This window comes from Leopardus geoffroyi, chromosome B3 (genome assembly GCF_018350155.1).
Source record: "Leopardus geoffroyi isolate Oge1 chromosome B3, O.geoffroyi_Oge1_pat1.0, whole genome shotgun sequence".
Taxonomy (NCBI): domain Eukaryota; kingdom Metazoa; phylum Chordata; class Mammalia; order Carnivora; family Felidae; genus Leopardus; species Leopardus geoffroyi.
The window spans coordinates 11,399,976-11,414,198 of record NC_059337.1 but is presented as its reverse complement, the minus strand read 5'-3'; the positions used below and the strand labels follow the sequence as shown (position 1 = coordinate 11,414,198).

At 52.6% G+C, this 14,223-nt stretch overlaps 1 protein-coding gene across 1 annotated transcript in view; it reads right to left on the bottom strand.

Moving 5' to 3' along the window:
- The window catches only part of ST8SIA2 (ST8 alpha-N-acetyl-neuraminide alpha-2,8-sialyltransferase 2), a 67,535-nt gene extending 53,622 nt beyond the window's left edge, over nt 1-13,913 (bottom strand). The window contains exon 1 of the mRNA XM_045448730.1: nt 13,620-13,913. Coding sequence (XP_045304686.1) covers nt 13,620-13,717 — 98 coding nt within the window. The 5' untranslated portion in view covers nt 13,718-13,913. The remainder of the gene's footprint in view (nt 1-13,619) is intronic.
- Nucleotides 13,914-14,223: the final 310 nt, after the last annotated feature.

The following is a 14,223-nucleotide window of genomic DNA, read 5'->3' as shown; positions in this document are numbered from 1 at the left end:
CTACAGGATGGAAGAGGTTGCAGACCCTTATTAATCTCCTTCTTTATCAGCTTAATCTCAGCCTGCCAGGAGCCAGCCTGTCTGATTCCCGATTCTGGCCACATCCCTCCAGTCCTCTGGCTTCTGTGTACCAGGCCACGGAGCCGGTATAGAACCGTGAATTACCCTGCAAGGAATACTTTAGCAGGGGGCTGGTCTTTCTTCATGGAATCAGGAAGAAGGAAAGTGGGGCTTCATCTATAAATAAGATAGAACTCTAAGGATTTCACAGAAGACAGTTCTATGGCAGGGGCTCATATAACTCAATACATTTCTCACCTCTGGCCATGGAGAGAAACATATACATGATCTCAGGATGTCGATGTTAGGGGCCTTTCTGAACCCCAAGGAGCTAATTCCCTCCTTTCCTTCTTTTTTTCTCCAACCCAGCACTTACTCTCTGCCAGGCACCCTGCAGGGAGCTGGAAGTACAATGGAGCCCAGGTCTGAAGTGGTCCCAGCCTTCCTCGGGCTACTATCTAGCAGGCAAGAAAGATACCATGCAAGACACACAAGACCCATAAAGCCCAAGGGATTGTGCAAAAAAGCAGGAGAGCATGCCCTAAGACGGCAAGATAGGGGTCTAACCTAGTGGCATTGCTGGGGGTGGGGAGGTCTCTCGAGTCGGAATTGTCCTTGTCTTTTGAGTCATTCACAAGATTATTTCATCGGACCATTCCTTGTCTGCACGCCGGGCAATTTCCCAGGTACAGTGAGAAAATGTATCTGTCACTAGGTACTTTTCTGGGAAGATTAACTCACTTCTTCTCTATAGGAATTTTGCAAGGAGTTGTCGAAGGTTTGCTACCAAAGGGGCAGATAGTGACCAGGGGGAAGAAGTAAGGCCAGCACGTGGTCGCTGCACAGACGTCAGTTGTTTTCTGGATCCACCTTCACGTGTTCTGCCAGGTCCACATTATTGACTTAATACTTTACTTTGCAATGAGTCACTTAAAAATGCAAATGAATTTATCATAAAAGGAATCTTTATATCACTGCCATAAATAGAATACCAATATCCCCTGCCCCGAGTAGAAAGTAATGGCAAAAATAAACGCAGTTAAATTCTCTGCTACCGACCTGCCCAGAGGCTGTCTGTACCTGAAGGAGCAGGTTGGTTCTAAAAGGCTCCATTATACTTGTCTTAGATCGCCCCCAGAGGCCTCCTCCCTCAAATCTTCTGCTTTCCAGAACAGAGCACAGTTTGGAATGAGACTGTAGGCTGGGCAGGTCACCAAAAACACTCGGGAACCCCAAGAACTCTAGGGGAGTGTTACTGTATGTGCCAACTGTAAAGGGAGTGCCATTTGCTGTGTGAATGGCCACCTCTCAGTCAAGCTCCAGGGGGCCTAATGATCCAGTCGAGGAGTGCTCTGCTGTCCAGCTTCTCCAGAAATTTCAATCACGTGCTCTAGGCCTGGGTCAAAGTTGTTTCTGGTACAGACCGGCCGCAGCCTCCTTAAAAACTGATTTAGTAAGTCAGTTAAATACTTGATTAGGATTTCTCCTTGCCTTGCCTCATCTGGGAGATGGGCAAAGAGAGAGAATCAGGTTAATCTCTAGGGCTAAATTGCCAGCACCTGGGAAATGGCCAGCTTGACCTTGAGAAAATTCAGTTCTTTTTTTTTTGTGTTTAGTAAGTAGTTACTTTATCTCAGTCTCAGTTTACCTCTCCATAAAGTGGGTTTTGCAGGGGCTTTATCATCAATGTGTGAAACAATGTATGAAAGGCTCCTGGTGCATACACAGGCATCCAGCAAGTGGCTATAATTATAATTAATGTCTTTTGACATCCATTTGAACATAACTCTAGGCCAACTTTGTGATGGGTAACAGGGATCCTCAGACAGGTTTCCCCTTGTCTCATGGGCCTACATCACTGCCTTGGGCTGGGACTCTGCAGAAACCAACTATTCCCACCAATGGAAGGAGTGTATACACAAGTTACCTGGGGTCTTGTTACAATGCAGATTCCATTTCATTAAGTCTGGGTCTGGGGTGAGGCCTGAGATTTTTCATTTTCACCAAAACTCCAGAGGATGCCATGTGGCTGGTCTGAGGACTGCCCTTTGAGTGACAAGGCTCTAGCCCAGTGGTTCTCAAAGGATGGTGCCTGTAAGGACCAAGGGTCCTTGGGACTTGTTCGAGATTTGGATTCTCAGACCCCACTCGGGACCTGCTGAATCAGAACCTCCGGGGTGGGGCTAGCAATGTGTGTGTGTGTTCTTACACCCTCATGTGATGCTGAGCCACAGCTCTGGCACTTCCCGTCCCTGGAATCCACCCACAGCACTTGCTAATTCCTCTTGTGCTATGGGAACCATGTGGCCTGAGCCTAAAAGGGAAGAGACAGCTGTATCTCAGCCCTTCCTAGGCCAGAAAGAGCCAAATCTCTGGGCATTAGCATGTGGGGGCTCTTTTCTGTTTTCAGATTCACTGTTGACCCCCAAACACTAGATCAGGCGACCCCAATGCAGGTGGTAAGGAAAGGGGCAGCTAGGGACCTAGTTCTGCTAGGGAGGATGAGTTGGCTGTCCAGCGCCCTACTGTCTTCCCCCACCATTTGGTGCCTTACATGTGGCTTGGGCTTTTACGAGACCTCATGCGCTCCTCCACTGAATGGAGACAGGCAGGCAGACCAACAAGTATTTACAGAACGCCACACACACACACAAATTACGCGTTTGCACTTTCCACAGTCCTAAATCCCAGGTGTTGGGTATTTGCTCACCTGCAGCAAGTGTGTCCAAATATAACAAACACCGGTTTGTATTTCTGTAAATCTACGTCTACATCCCTTCTTCTTTTTCGCCCTCTACTTCCTCTGCACCACGCTTTTAGTCACTGTATTATTTTTTGAACTAAAGCACGTTCCCATTGATGTTGCTCGGTTAATATCGTAACTACCCTCTTAAAGTAAATCAATGGGTGTTGAGCACCTGCCAGACACTCTTTCGGCAGCTCGCATCTGTATGTGTGTTTTTAATTGTGGTAAAGTGCGCATAACATAAAATTCACCATCTTAACCATTTTTAACTGCACAGTTCAGTAGCGCTAAGTACATTCTCGTGGTTGTAAAACCAGTCTCCAGAGTTCTCCTCGTCTTGCAAAACTGAAACTCGGTACCCGTTAAATAGGAGCTCCCTCCTCCCCCAGCCGCAGGCCACCACCTTGCTACTTCCTGTCTGGATGTATTTGACGACTCTAGGCCCCTCCTGTAAGTGGAATCATACACTATGTGTCTTTTTGTGACTGGCTTATTTCATTGAGCATCATGTCCTCAAAGCTCATCCACGTTGTTTTCTTCCTTTTCAAGGTTGAGTAATATCCCGTTGTACGTATGTGCCACATTTTACTTATCCTGTCATCCACCCATGGACATCTTTTGGCCACCGTAAATAATACTGCTGTGAACGTAGGAATATAAATACCTGTCCAGGCCCCTGCTTTCAATTCTTTGGGGTAGACGCCCAGACGTGGAATTGTTGGGTCGTACGATAATTCTATTTTTAATTTTTTGAGGAACCACCATCCTGATTTCCATAACGGCTGCACTATTTTTCATTCCCATAGTCCGTGTTTTATTTAATCCTCAGAACACGGTGAGTTGGATATTATTGACCCCATTATTTAGATTAGGAAAGTGGAGCTCAGAAAGGTGAGGGCACCCGCCTGCGGTCACATAGGCAATAAGTATTTCTCAAGAGACCAGAGCCTCAGTGTTCCCCCAGTAACCCCTCAGGTTGGCAGCTGAGAGAAATCTACAGGGAAGACCTAAATGAGTTATTCTGACACTGCTAGAGATCGGAGCTTTGGTGGGCAGCACCAGGCAGGCTGGAGAAATGGCCATGGCGCTTTGGCTGGTACCACCCCCAAGGCTGGACCACGCGGGCCCATCCAAGGCCGTTTGTCAGCATGCCGTCCTCATGCACAGCAGCACAAGAGGCATCCTGCCCGGGGCCGGGATAGAGGCACCATTGCAGGTTTCTCTCTTGCCCTTCTCTTTGCTTCTCCTTGGAACTAAATCTACCCATCAGGGTATAGTCAGACATCACCCAGGGTCCTCTTAGCACCAATTCCCAAATTTTGGGAACTGCAGAGGTTCAATAGGAGAGGATTTGCTTCTCACAGGAGAACGGCAAATGAAAGCCACTGGCCTGATGAATTTACCAACTCATCTTCTCTGGATATCTTCTGCCTCCTCCCTTCATTATTTAAGCCACGGTGGCATTTACTGAGAGAGAAGGTGTGAATTAATCCTGGGTATCGCTCCTCCGAGTGCAGCCAATGTTCTTGTTCTTGAAATCGGAGATGGGTAACTGGCGACACACACCCACGCCTCACCGGGCCGAGTCTGAGCGCGGCTGCCCCTTCCCCCAGCATCTGCCGAAACGGTGCGCCCAAGGGCAAAGGCCATCGCTGCGTTTCGGAGGCTCACCTGCCCTGCCGTGAGTCTAGTGTGCAGTGTCAGATGTCCCTAGTCCCCTGTACAAACTGTGTGGCACAGAGTGTAGAGAGGAGGCCTCGGGAGCTGGAAGACCAGGACCAGCCGCCTTGTAGTTGCCGTGCACAAAAGCGGCTACAGCCTGCGTGGGCCGTGGAATCAGGCAAACCGGCCTGGAACCCCAGCTCCTCAGTTTCCCCACCTGCGTGACCTTAGTAAATCCTGGAACCTCTCCGGGCCTCCACTTCCTCCTCTGCAAATGGGCAAAGAGGGTGGTTGTGAGGCTTCAGCGGGTGACCCGTGGGGCCCTTGGCAGAACGGGGGCCCAGAGGCAGCCCCCAGGCCACGGGACTCCTTGGGTGGGTACCTCCTCCCGGCAGAAGCCTGTCCCCTTCCCTGGCAGCTTCCTTCCTTTCTCGCCAGGCCCCTGCCCAGCCTGAGGAAGCTGAAAGCCCCAGCCCTTCTGTCTTTCCCCAGAAGAAAATTGCTCCAGGCCTTAATCATTTGTGTTGTTTCTCTCTTCCTTCAGTGTGTATCTGTCTGTCTGGTAATGAGACAGGCAAACAAATGCCGTGCTCCAGAGCCGATGTGATGAGACTTGGCGGGGCAAGCAGGTGGCTGGGGGAGGCAGAAAGACGGAAGGCAGAGCGGGAGCACCGTTGTGCCACAGGGTGATTCGATGCGGCAGTGGTCCTTAGGCTGCAGGATGCTGTCCCGGCCTCGGCACTGGCCCGCCGCCCCGTGGGTCTCTTTTGGCACTGGTGCTTCCCACAGACCTTTGTGTTTCCCAGCGTTAGCCTTTGGAGCAGGAGCATGCCTGCTTCCCTACTGGATGCTATTTAGCACTTCGTTTCTGGATAGTTCTCCTTGCTTCCCGGAGCCTGGGTTCAAATCCCAGCTCTGCACAGCTTACTGGCTGTGTGACTTTGGCCAAGTCGTTTAACTGCTCTGTGCCTCAGTTTCCTCATCTGTGGGCGAGGCAGTAACACAGCCCTCACAGGACTTCTGGGAAGGCTAGAGGGGTGAAGAAGGCTCACGGGTCTAGAGTATCATTCAGTGCAGAGCCGACACCCGCAGGTGATGCGTTAGTCTCTGTTGGCTTCAGCCTCTGAGCAGAAAAGATGTGTGAGTAGTGAAGCCATGCTTCCAGAAGCAACCACCTCCCTTTACCTGTCAAGGCAAACTCAGACCCCAGTATGTTTGATTTCAGGGACGGGTAATGTTTCCCCCAGATTGGGACTTGGGGAGTCATAGGGTTATCAACCTCTTTGGCTAAGGAAGACCATCACAATCACTATCTACTGACACCCTCTTTCAGGGAGGAATACCCCAAAGAAAAAAGGACGTCATCTCTGAACAAAGAAGAGTCATTGTCAGCAATGGTGATGAGCAACTTGAAAAGAACATAACTGTCATGGATGCATTGTGCTTTTTCTCTTTTTTCTTTCTCTTCTCCCTTTCAGATCACCGCCCGTCTGCAGATCAGCCTTCAGGACCACTGTTCTAAGGATCATTTCGACCCCCTAGTCATTGACTAAGAGGCTAGAGGGGAAGGAAAAACTTTAAGCCTCAAAAAGGGGCTACAGGCAGGGCTGAGGGCCTCCATGTTCCTCCAGTAAGAACACAAAAGTGTTCGGGGAAAGTCTGGGTCAAAGCAAGAGCCTCCTGGTTTGCAGAGCAAAGCAATTTAGGACCTCACACCCACACCCACCCCGCAAGGCAGACGCTGGATTTCCAAGAGCAGCGAATCAGGATTCCAAGTGGACAAGTGTCCGGAAGGGCCGCTCCTGCTGGCATGTCACCAGGATACATGTCTTGTCACAGCCACTGCTCTCTCCCCAGATGGAGCAGTTCCCCTTGCCACTGTGAAGTCTGTGACAGCTGAAGCCGAGAAAACGCGGGGACAAACAGGTCCCGTCAGGACACCGGGCAGCTTCCTAGCCTAGTGACGAATTGCAGGCGACTGGGGAGAATTTAAAACCAACCCAGCTGCCACCCAGGAGAGTGAGTAATCTCAACACTTAAGGAGAAGCCCCAGACCGGCAGTCATTCAGACACAGGAGACAGTTTTCCTGGACCCAGATGGCACCCAAGTGTCTCACCCTGGGGCTTCTCTTGGACAAATGGACCTACTCCATCCCCTGGTAGGAGATGGCCACCTGATGTGTCCACCCCTCCTGCGCCCCCCTCCCCCCACCATGGCATTTATGTTCATTCTGTCTTTCCATCTGTCTCCAGAACTTCCTCCAGAATCTCTGGAGCTTCTCTGGGGTCCACACAGCTGCCACAAGTCTTGACCCATCCATCACGATTCCCTGGTTTGCTCAGTGTTTGAAAATCAGAACACCAGTTAAAAATGCTTAATAACAAAAGTCTTGGAGATCACACACATTGACCTGACCTCACGTCTCTTACCCTCCCAATGTTTCAAACATGCAACTTCCAGCATCCTCTCTGGGGATCAGCCCTTGGAAGGAAATAGTTGGCTCTAAGTGAAGCCTGCTCTTAGCACCCGTATGGAAGCATTAAGGTGATACAGGCGCACAAGGGCTGGCACTTTCTCTCCGGGCAAAAGGACGACGTCTGGGGGCACTGGCACTCTGGGCAGTGGCAGGGCTGGAAGGGGCTCAGTGGAGGATAAAGAGCTAAACAGAGGCTCGGAGGTGGGTCTCTACAGCTATGGTTTTTATCTGAACTGGCAGTTCGGAACATACCACCAGGTCTCCTCCTTTTACAAACTAGAAAGGCTTTTCCATTGGCCCGCCTCCAACATTCTAAGATGATGAACAATGCCCTTAACAGGGCTGTGCTCTCCATGTTGGATGCATATGGCGGAAAAAGCAGGGCCTTCTGACTAAGTGGAGGGTGTTTACTTGTTATTAGACTAGTATAGACCTTTGGGGGCAGAAACACTGAGAGCTTATTTTCGCCATGTCCTAGGCCTGAACTTGCTCATCCAAAAAAATATATTATGGGCTTTATGCACTAGACCATATGCTTATCACCAGGGGCCTGGGGGCAGGGAGAACGAAAACGGAATCGAGGCTCTCTTCATTGGCGTGGATACTGGCGTGACAGCATGCTAAGGGAACACACAGGAGGGGCAGCTACCGCGGACTGTCCAAGGAGGGTCTGGGGTCTGGAAATGCTTTACAAAGGAACTGATACCAGACCTCAGCCTTGAAAGTGGAGGCAGGGGAAGGAAGGATAGGGTGGGGTGGGACTCAGGAGGGATAGGATATGCAAGAAGGCTTTTCCAGAAAGGAGAAAGAACATGTGCAAAAGCATGGAGGCATGGAGGCATGGCTCATCCCGGGAAATTGTAAGCAAAACAGAATGGCTGGAACCCAGGGAGGCTGAAACAGGAGGCAGGGGCCAGATTATGTATTACCTTGTACACTGTGCTAAAAGCCATGAGAGCCCTTCTGGAATTCCACTCTCTCCGAGAAGTATTTATAATTGGCAACTCACAACATCCCCAATTTGTAAAACCTAAATAATTTTTAAAAACCTAGCAACCCTGCTTTATAAGGGGAAAGAGGCCCTGAGTGGTGAATTGGTTTCTAAGACGGATCTGTATTTACAATTTAAATTTGATGCTAGGAACAGTTGGCAAGAGGACTTGGAGCAAGTGACTTAAAAACCAGAGCTTTCTCTCTTATTTTACCCTCCAGTCATATTTCTACGCGAGGTGAGGGAAGTACACCATGACTGGGGAGAAGAATGAGCTTCTTCCAAAAAAAAAAAAAAAAGAAAGAATGGAAAAAAAAAAGATTGTATCGTCTTGAGCAAATATGTGTGCTTCTTACAAAGTGCCTGCACTTCAAATGTTCAGAGAGGAGAGCTTGTTTTCTTTCACATCAGCCTGGACTCCTCCACCACCAAAAGGTGTGCCTCACCTCACTCTTGGCTGACGGCCACAGTTGCTGCCTGCTCCCAGATCTGGTCACAGCCAAGGACCAGAGGTAGAAGCCCACCCCTGCCCCCCAACTTGCCTTTACTTTCCCCAGACATGGTCTGATGTCTCCCTGAGGTGCACTGGGACCCCTGGCCAGGGTGACCGGATGGCATCCATTCTGACCAGTTGGATGTCTCTTCCAATAGACCCGTTGTTAAATATCTTTACTATCACCCCTGCTCCAGGCCTCTGGATGCCCAATCATGTGGCACATAGATGCCAGCATTCTCTTTCAATTGACATCTGAATCAGATTTGCAGAGGGATGAGAGTTTTCCCTCCGGAAGCTTTAGCCAAGGCCCCAGCTGTGAGTCTAGGATGCCCATGCCTATGGCATGGGAGCTTGTCTGGCAAGCCAGGGGGATGGCGCCATTACTGAACTTGACTGGACCAATGGGGCATTTTGGGGAGACAGGCGCTCAGTGCTTCCACAGTCTTCTTTATTCACCTTCCCTCTTTATAAGGTTCTGAGGCCAGACTAGTCTCTCAGGAAATCTCTGGGCCTGTGGAAGATCCCTGGGGAATGGGTTACGTTCTGAGACCCACTCCCTACTATTGGCACAGGGGGAAAGAACCCACAGGGCAGGGCAGTCTAGCAAGGTGGTCAAGAGCACAGGCTGTGGGGTGTCTGGGTGGCTCAGTCGGTTAAGCATCCAACTCTTGATTTTGGCTCAGGTCCTGATCTCATAGTTTCTGAGGTTGAGCCCCACGTGAGGCTCTGTACTGACAGTGTGGACCCTGCTTGGGATTCTCTCTCTCTCTCTCTCTCTCTCTCTCTCTCCTCTTCTTTCTCTGCCCTTCCCCCACTCGCTCTCTCTCAAAAATAAATAAAAAAAAAAAAAGGGCACAGGCTTTGGCTTCTCACAGAACTAGGGTCACTTGCTTGATCACCAAACCTCTCTGAGCCTCAGTTTCCTCATTGATAATTTGGAGACAGCCACAAGTACCTAGCTTAAGGAGGTTCAGTAAGGATTGAGTGAAGTGGTACTTTAAAGAAATTAGCCCATGTTTGACACAACAGAACTCAACAAATAGTAGCTCTTGTGGCCAGTGGGAGGTGACCATTGGGTGGCCATGAGGATAACATGTATTACATCTATGAAGCACTTGGAATGGCCTTTGGCTCCTAGCAAGCACTCAGTAAATCAATAAATGCTAATGATCGTCATCACCTTCATCTTCACCATTATCACGATGACTATTATTATTGCCAGTTACCTCCTTTGAAACCAGAGACTCTTTTATGTTCATGGAGATCCTCTGGGGAGGAGGGGATTGGGTTGCAAATATGCAGATCTGTGCGGGCCTGGCCTCTCTTTACCAGGTCAGGGTGTGATGTTGGATAGGTGAAGTTGCTTCTCAGGGTCAAATTTACCCTAACTGTAAAAAGGGAGGAGGTTTCCTAGGGGGAAACTCACACTTCCTTTCCATCCTAAGGCTGTGTGGGTGTCTGCTTTGCCCAAGGATGCCATGCATGACCATCACTGGGCCAGTGCAATAGATGTGTATTGAATGCTCTGTGTGCTGGGTTCTGGGGACACCATGGTGGGCAAGACAGCCGTGCCTCATGCTCCTCTCTTGTGGGTTACATGGAAGACTAAAGCTCAGGGGACAATCAGAAAAACATTGTAGCTTACGACTGGGTCTAAAAATTGGGGCATGGCATGAATCCATGGGGGCTGTTTTATCAAAGCCCCATCCAACGTTGGATGTAGAATTTGAATTTGCTCTTTGTTTGAGTGCTTTGCAGAGAATTCATCTTTCTACATTTCCTTTTCTCTTCCAGCCCCAGGGAGGCATTTTCACAAGTGCGCAAGTTAGAAGTTGAAAACCATCACCGAGGAAAAGAAACGAGTCTCTCAGAAAAAGCTTCGGGAAGAAAATCCTGCCCCTCATAACCCATCATACGATTACTTGGGCAGGACAGGACCTCTGAGACTACCATACCAGAAGCTTCATTTTACAAGAAAGGGGATGGATGGAGAACTTAAGAAAAGTGTGTCTCAGTTTTTTCGACCTGATATGCATATACAATTCTCTTTCCTTGTTCACTTCTCATTCCTTAATCCTTTGAATATTTACTCCAGAAAGACAAGTCTTCCTTCCTTCCTTCCTTTTTTTTCTTCCTTTTTTTCTCCTCCCTCCCTCCCTTCCTTCCTTCCTTCCTTTTTTCCCTTTCCTTCCTTCACTCTTTCCTTCCCTTCCTCCTTCCCTCCCTCTCTTCCTTCTTTCCTTTTTCTCTTCCTTCCTTCCTTTTTTCCCCTTCCTCCCTTCCTTCCTTCCTTTCCCTTCCTTCCTTCCTTTCCTTCCTTTTTCCCCTTCCTTCCTTCCTTCACTCTTTCCTTCCCTTCCTCCTTCCCTCCCTCCCTTCCTTCCTTCCCTCTTTCCTTCCTTCCCTCCCTTCCTCCTTCCCTCCCTCTCTTCCTTCCTTCCTTCCCTCTTTCCTTCCTTCCCTCCCTTCCTCCCTCGCTTCCTCCCTCCCTTCCTTCTTCCCTTCCTTCCCTTCCTTCCCTTCCCCTTCCCTTCCCCTTCCCTACCTCCCCTTCCTTCCTTCTTTCCTTCCTACCAAAATCACAAGGTCCCCACTCTTCACTGCCTTCCAGAAACAGCCATCCTTTTACAGAACCATCGTCTTCTCCGGCAGGTAATTTTCCATCTCCCCTAGCATAGGGGAGGTCAAGTTGGGGAAGGGTGGGCATGCCTGGTATAATAGCACCATGGTCTTCAGTGTGATTCCAGGTCCCCCAGGAAGGACTATGATAAGGAAGATAGAACCCTACTCCTGGCGCCCCTTACTGGCCACTGTGCCAGGGCTCTTAAACCACTGAGCCCCTACTGGCTACTCGAAGATGGGCTGGTTCCAAGGGTTATATACACGACTGAGCTTGAAACCTGGCTCTGAAGCAGATATCAGACCTGTTGGGATTCTAGTCTTCTGCCCCATGTCCTTCTTCCTCCAGTCACGGCGAATCCTAGATACGGCTCCGCTCCACTTAAACACTTGTGGGGCAGCCTGGGGGAGGGATTGAAGTGGGAGGATATTCTCAAGCTTGGGTCACAAGTGGTCTAGCCAGGGGTCACCCTGAGGACAGGGGCACCAAGAAGGAAGGATAATGCCACAGAAGATAACACATTTGACCTGTCTGACAGTTTTCCCCAGGGTCAGCCTAAACAGGGAACCTCCCAATGAAACAGGTCTCCAGGGGCACACGCATAGCAGAAAAGCCCTGGGTTTTAAATATATATGCAAATGTCCTTCTTAGCTCAGGCCTTCTGGCTTATTCCTGGATACACTGTTGGAGTAACCTGATGTGGGGTGTGGGGGCTCTATAAGGCATTTGGCAGGAAAGTGCAGCATTATGTGCAAAGTGATTTCCTGACTGTGTTTTAAAAATTAAAAGTCCCTGGCATGTAGAAGCTATTCAGTAAAAGTTTAGGGAATGGATAAGCCAGGGATGCCTGAATGAGTGCAGCACTCCTTAGGTTTTTATAGTAGAACAATGGGCAGCTGCTGATCCGTCCCTCTCACCTGGCAGGGTCAGCAAGTGGTTTGGGCCAGGCAAGCCCACATCTGGGAGGAGAGAGGGAGAACTGGGAGGAAGGCCCTCCCCACCGGGTCATCCATCACCCCAAGACTTGGCTTGCCTGATTTCCTTTCCGACCCTGGTTTTTGAGGCGAACAGCTCCGGAAAGTAGCGTGTTCCTCTATCTCCGCTTGGGAGCACGTCATGTATTAACAGTATTTGTGAAAGTTTGCGGAGCTCTTGGGGAAACCAAGGACGAAGAAGAGGCAGACAGAGGGGTTCTTGAAGTGCTGTGGAGTTCACAGAAGGAATTCTTGGGTTCCTGAGATGGGAAGGCGCAGGGAGAAAAGGAGAGAGCAGGAGGTGGGCGCCTCCCCCGGGGCTGGGGTCTGGGTCCTTAGGGCCTTGGGATCCTGGCATTCCCCTTTTGAGGGACGTGTCAGCATAGCGGGCCCTAAACTCGCTGTGATAATGAAGGCAACAAATGGGACAAAGGAGGAGGGGGCGCGCGCGGCGCAGACTCGAGTAGGGCTCCGGCTCGGCCGTAGCCTCAAAGAAGAGGGGACCTTTTGCCCACTCGGCGACCTCACCTTTTCCCTGCCCTGGGCCAGGAAGCTCTCCACAGGGCCCCTCAGAACCCTAGCTGCCTCCCCACCTGCACGCCGCGGGTTGGACGCTCTTTGTGGCGCTGAAGCAGAGAGACCGCGAGGAGCGTGCGGGAGGTGGCCGGGCGGGGCGCGAGTCTCAGCCTCCCGGACCCACGGCGGGTGCGTCCCGAGCCGCAAGTGCGCACTCCTGGAAGTCCCGCGCCATGGCAGGGGCTCGCGGTCCCTCCCCACCTCTGGAGAGATCCCAGAAAAGCCGGGGCGAGACAGCGCGCCTGGGGGCCCTCGAAGACACCCCCGGCGACGGTACAGACTTTCTCGAAAGGTCTCGGTCTCGGTATCGGCGCTGGGAGCGCACGGGAACCCGGGGGCGCAGGGGGGCGCCGCGGGGTTGGCTGAGCGTCCAAAGCCAGGCGACAGCGAGAGTCTCAGCGCAGCCCCAAGCGCTCCGCCTCTAGCGGTACCAGCCGGCGCCCCAACGCCGGGCTCCCGGGCCGGCGGGAGGATCGTGTGCCAGTCCGTGGGTACTGGGGACACTCCCCTTCCCGGGAGCCAGTGCAGAGCCCCCGCCCTCCGCTCCGACCCGGGGATCCCCTCCCCCAGCGCAGAGATCCCCGCGCGCCCCCTGCCCACTTTGCCAAGGCGAGAAAGCGGCCGAGCTGGAGACAAAGAAACTCCTGCCTCCTCCACTCTCGGCCCCTCCGCCCACCCCAGACACTCCCCGGCGCCCTCCCTCGACCCGGCGACAGCGCCCGCGGACAAGCTAGGGAAGCGGGGTAGGGTGGGCGAGTCTGCTCCCTGACGCGGGCCAGCTGGAGGCTGCCCGTGCTCCCCGCTTGGGGACACCCCACGGCAGCCGCGCCCCCCATCCTCCGCTCCCCAAACCGTCCCGGTCCCCCGGCACCGCCTCCCCGGGCCGAAACCTCCCCCCCACTTCTCCAGCTGAGCGTTAGGGGGGCGCGGCGCACACAAAGCGGGTGTGGGGGGCGGAGTACCGGGGTGGGAGAGATCCCGCCAGGGCTCCGCACGGGCCTGGGCGCAGCTATTTACCCGATTTCTTCTTCGATCTCCGAGATGTCCGCGAAGATGAGGAAGACCACGAGCAGCGTGAGCGCAGCCAGCATCCAGCTCCGGAACTGCAGCTGCATGGTGGGTTCGCGCCCGCCGGGACCCGCGCGGGCCGGCGCGAGGAGCGGGGGCTGGAGGGCGCAGCGGCGGGCGCCGGAGCCTCCGCGCGCGGCGCGCAGCGGGGCAGACACCCTGCGCTCCGGGCGAGTGCGGGCCAGCGGCGGCGGCGGCGACAGCGGCAGACAGGGGTTGCTCAGGCGCGGCAAGCCCGCTCGCTCCCTCTCCGCTCCTGCCCGCCCCTCCTCTCCCCTCCCTTCTCCTCCCTCCCCTCCCCTCCCCTCCCTCCTCCGCCCCGCGCGGGGCTCTGAGTGCAGTTTGACAGCTTTGCTCCGCGCCTCAGCTCGCCTCCTCCCACCCTAGTCAACTCCAATGTCCAGCCATCCGCCTTTGCTTCTCCCGCCTGGTTCCTCTCTCAGCTCCCGAGGGCGCTGGGATGTGGCCAGAACCTGCCACTCCCCGCCTAGGGAGGCTGGGCTCGGGGCACCGCGGGCGTCCGGGTACCGCGCTGAGCCCAGGGAAGAGCGCG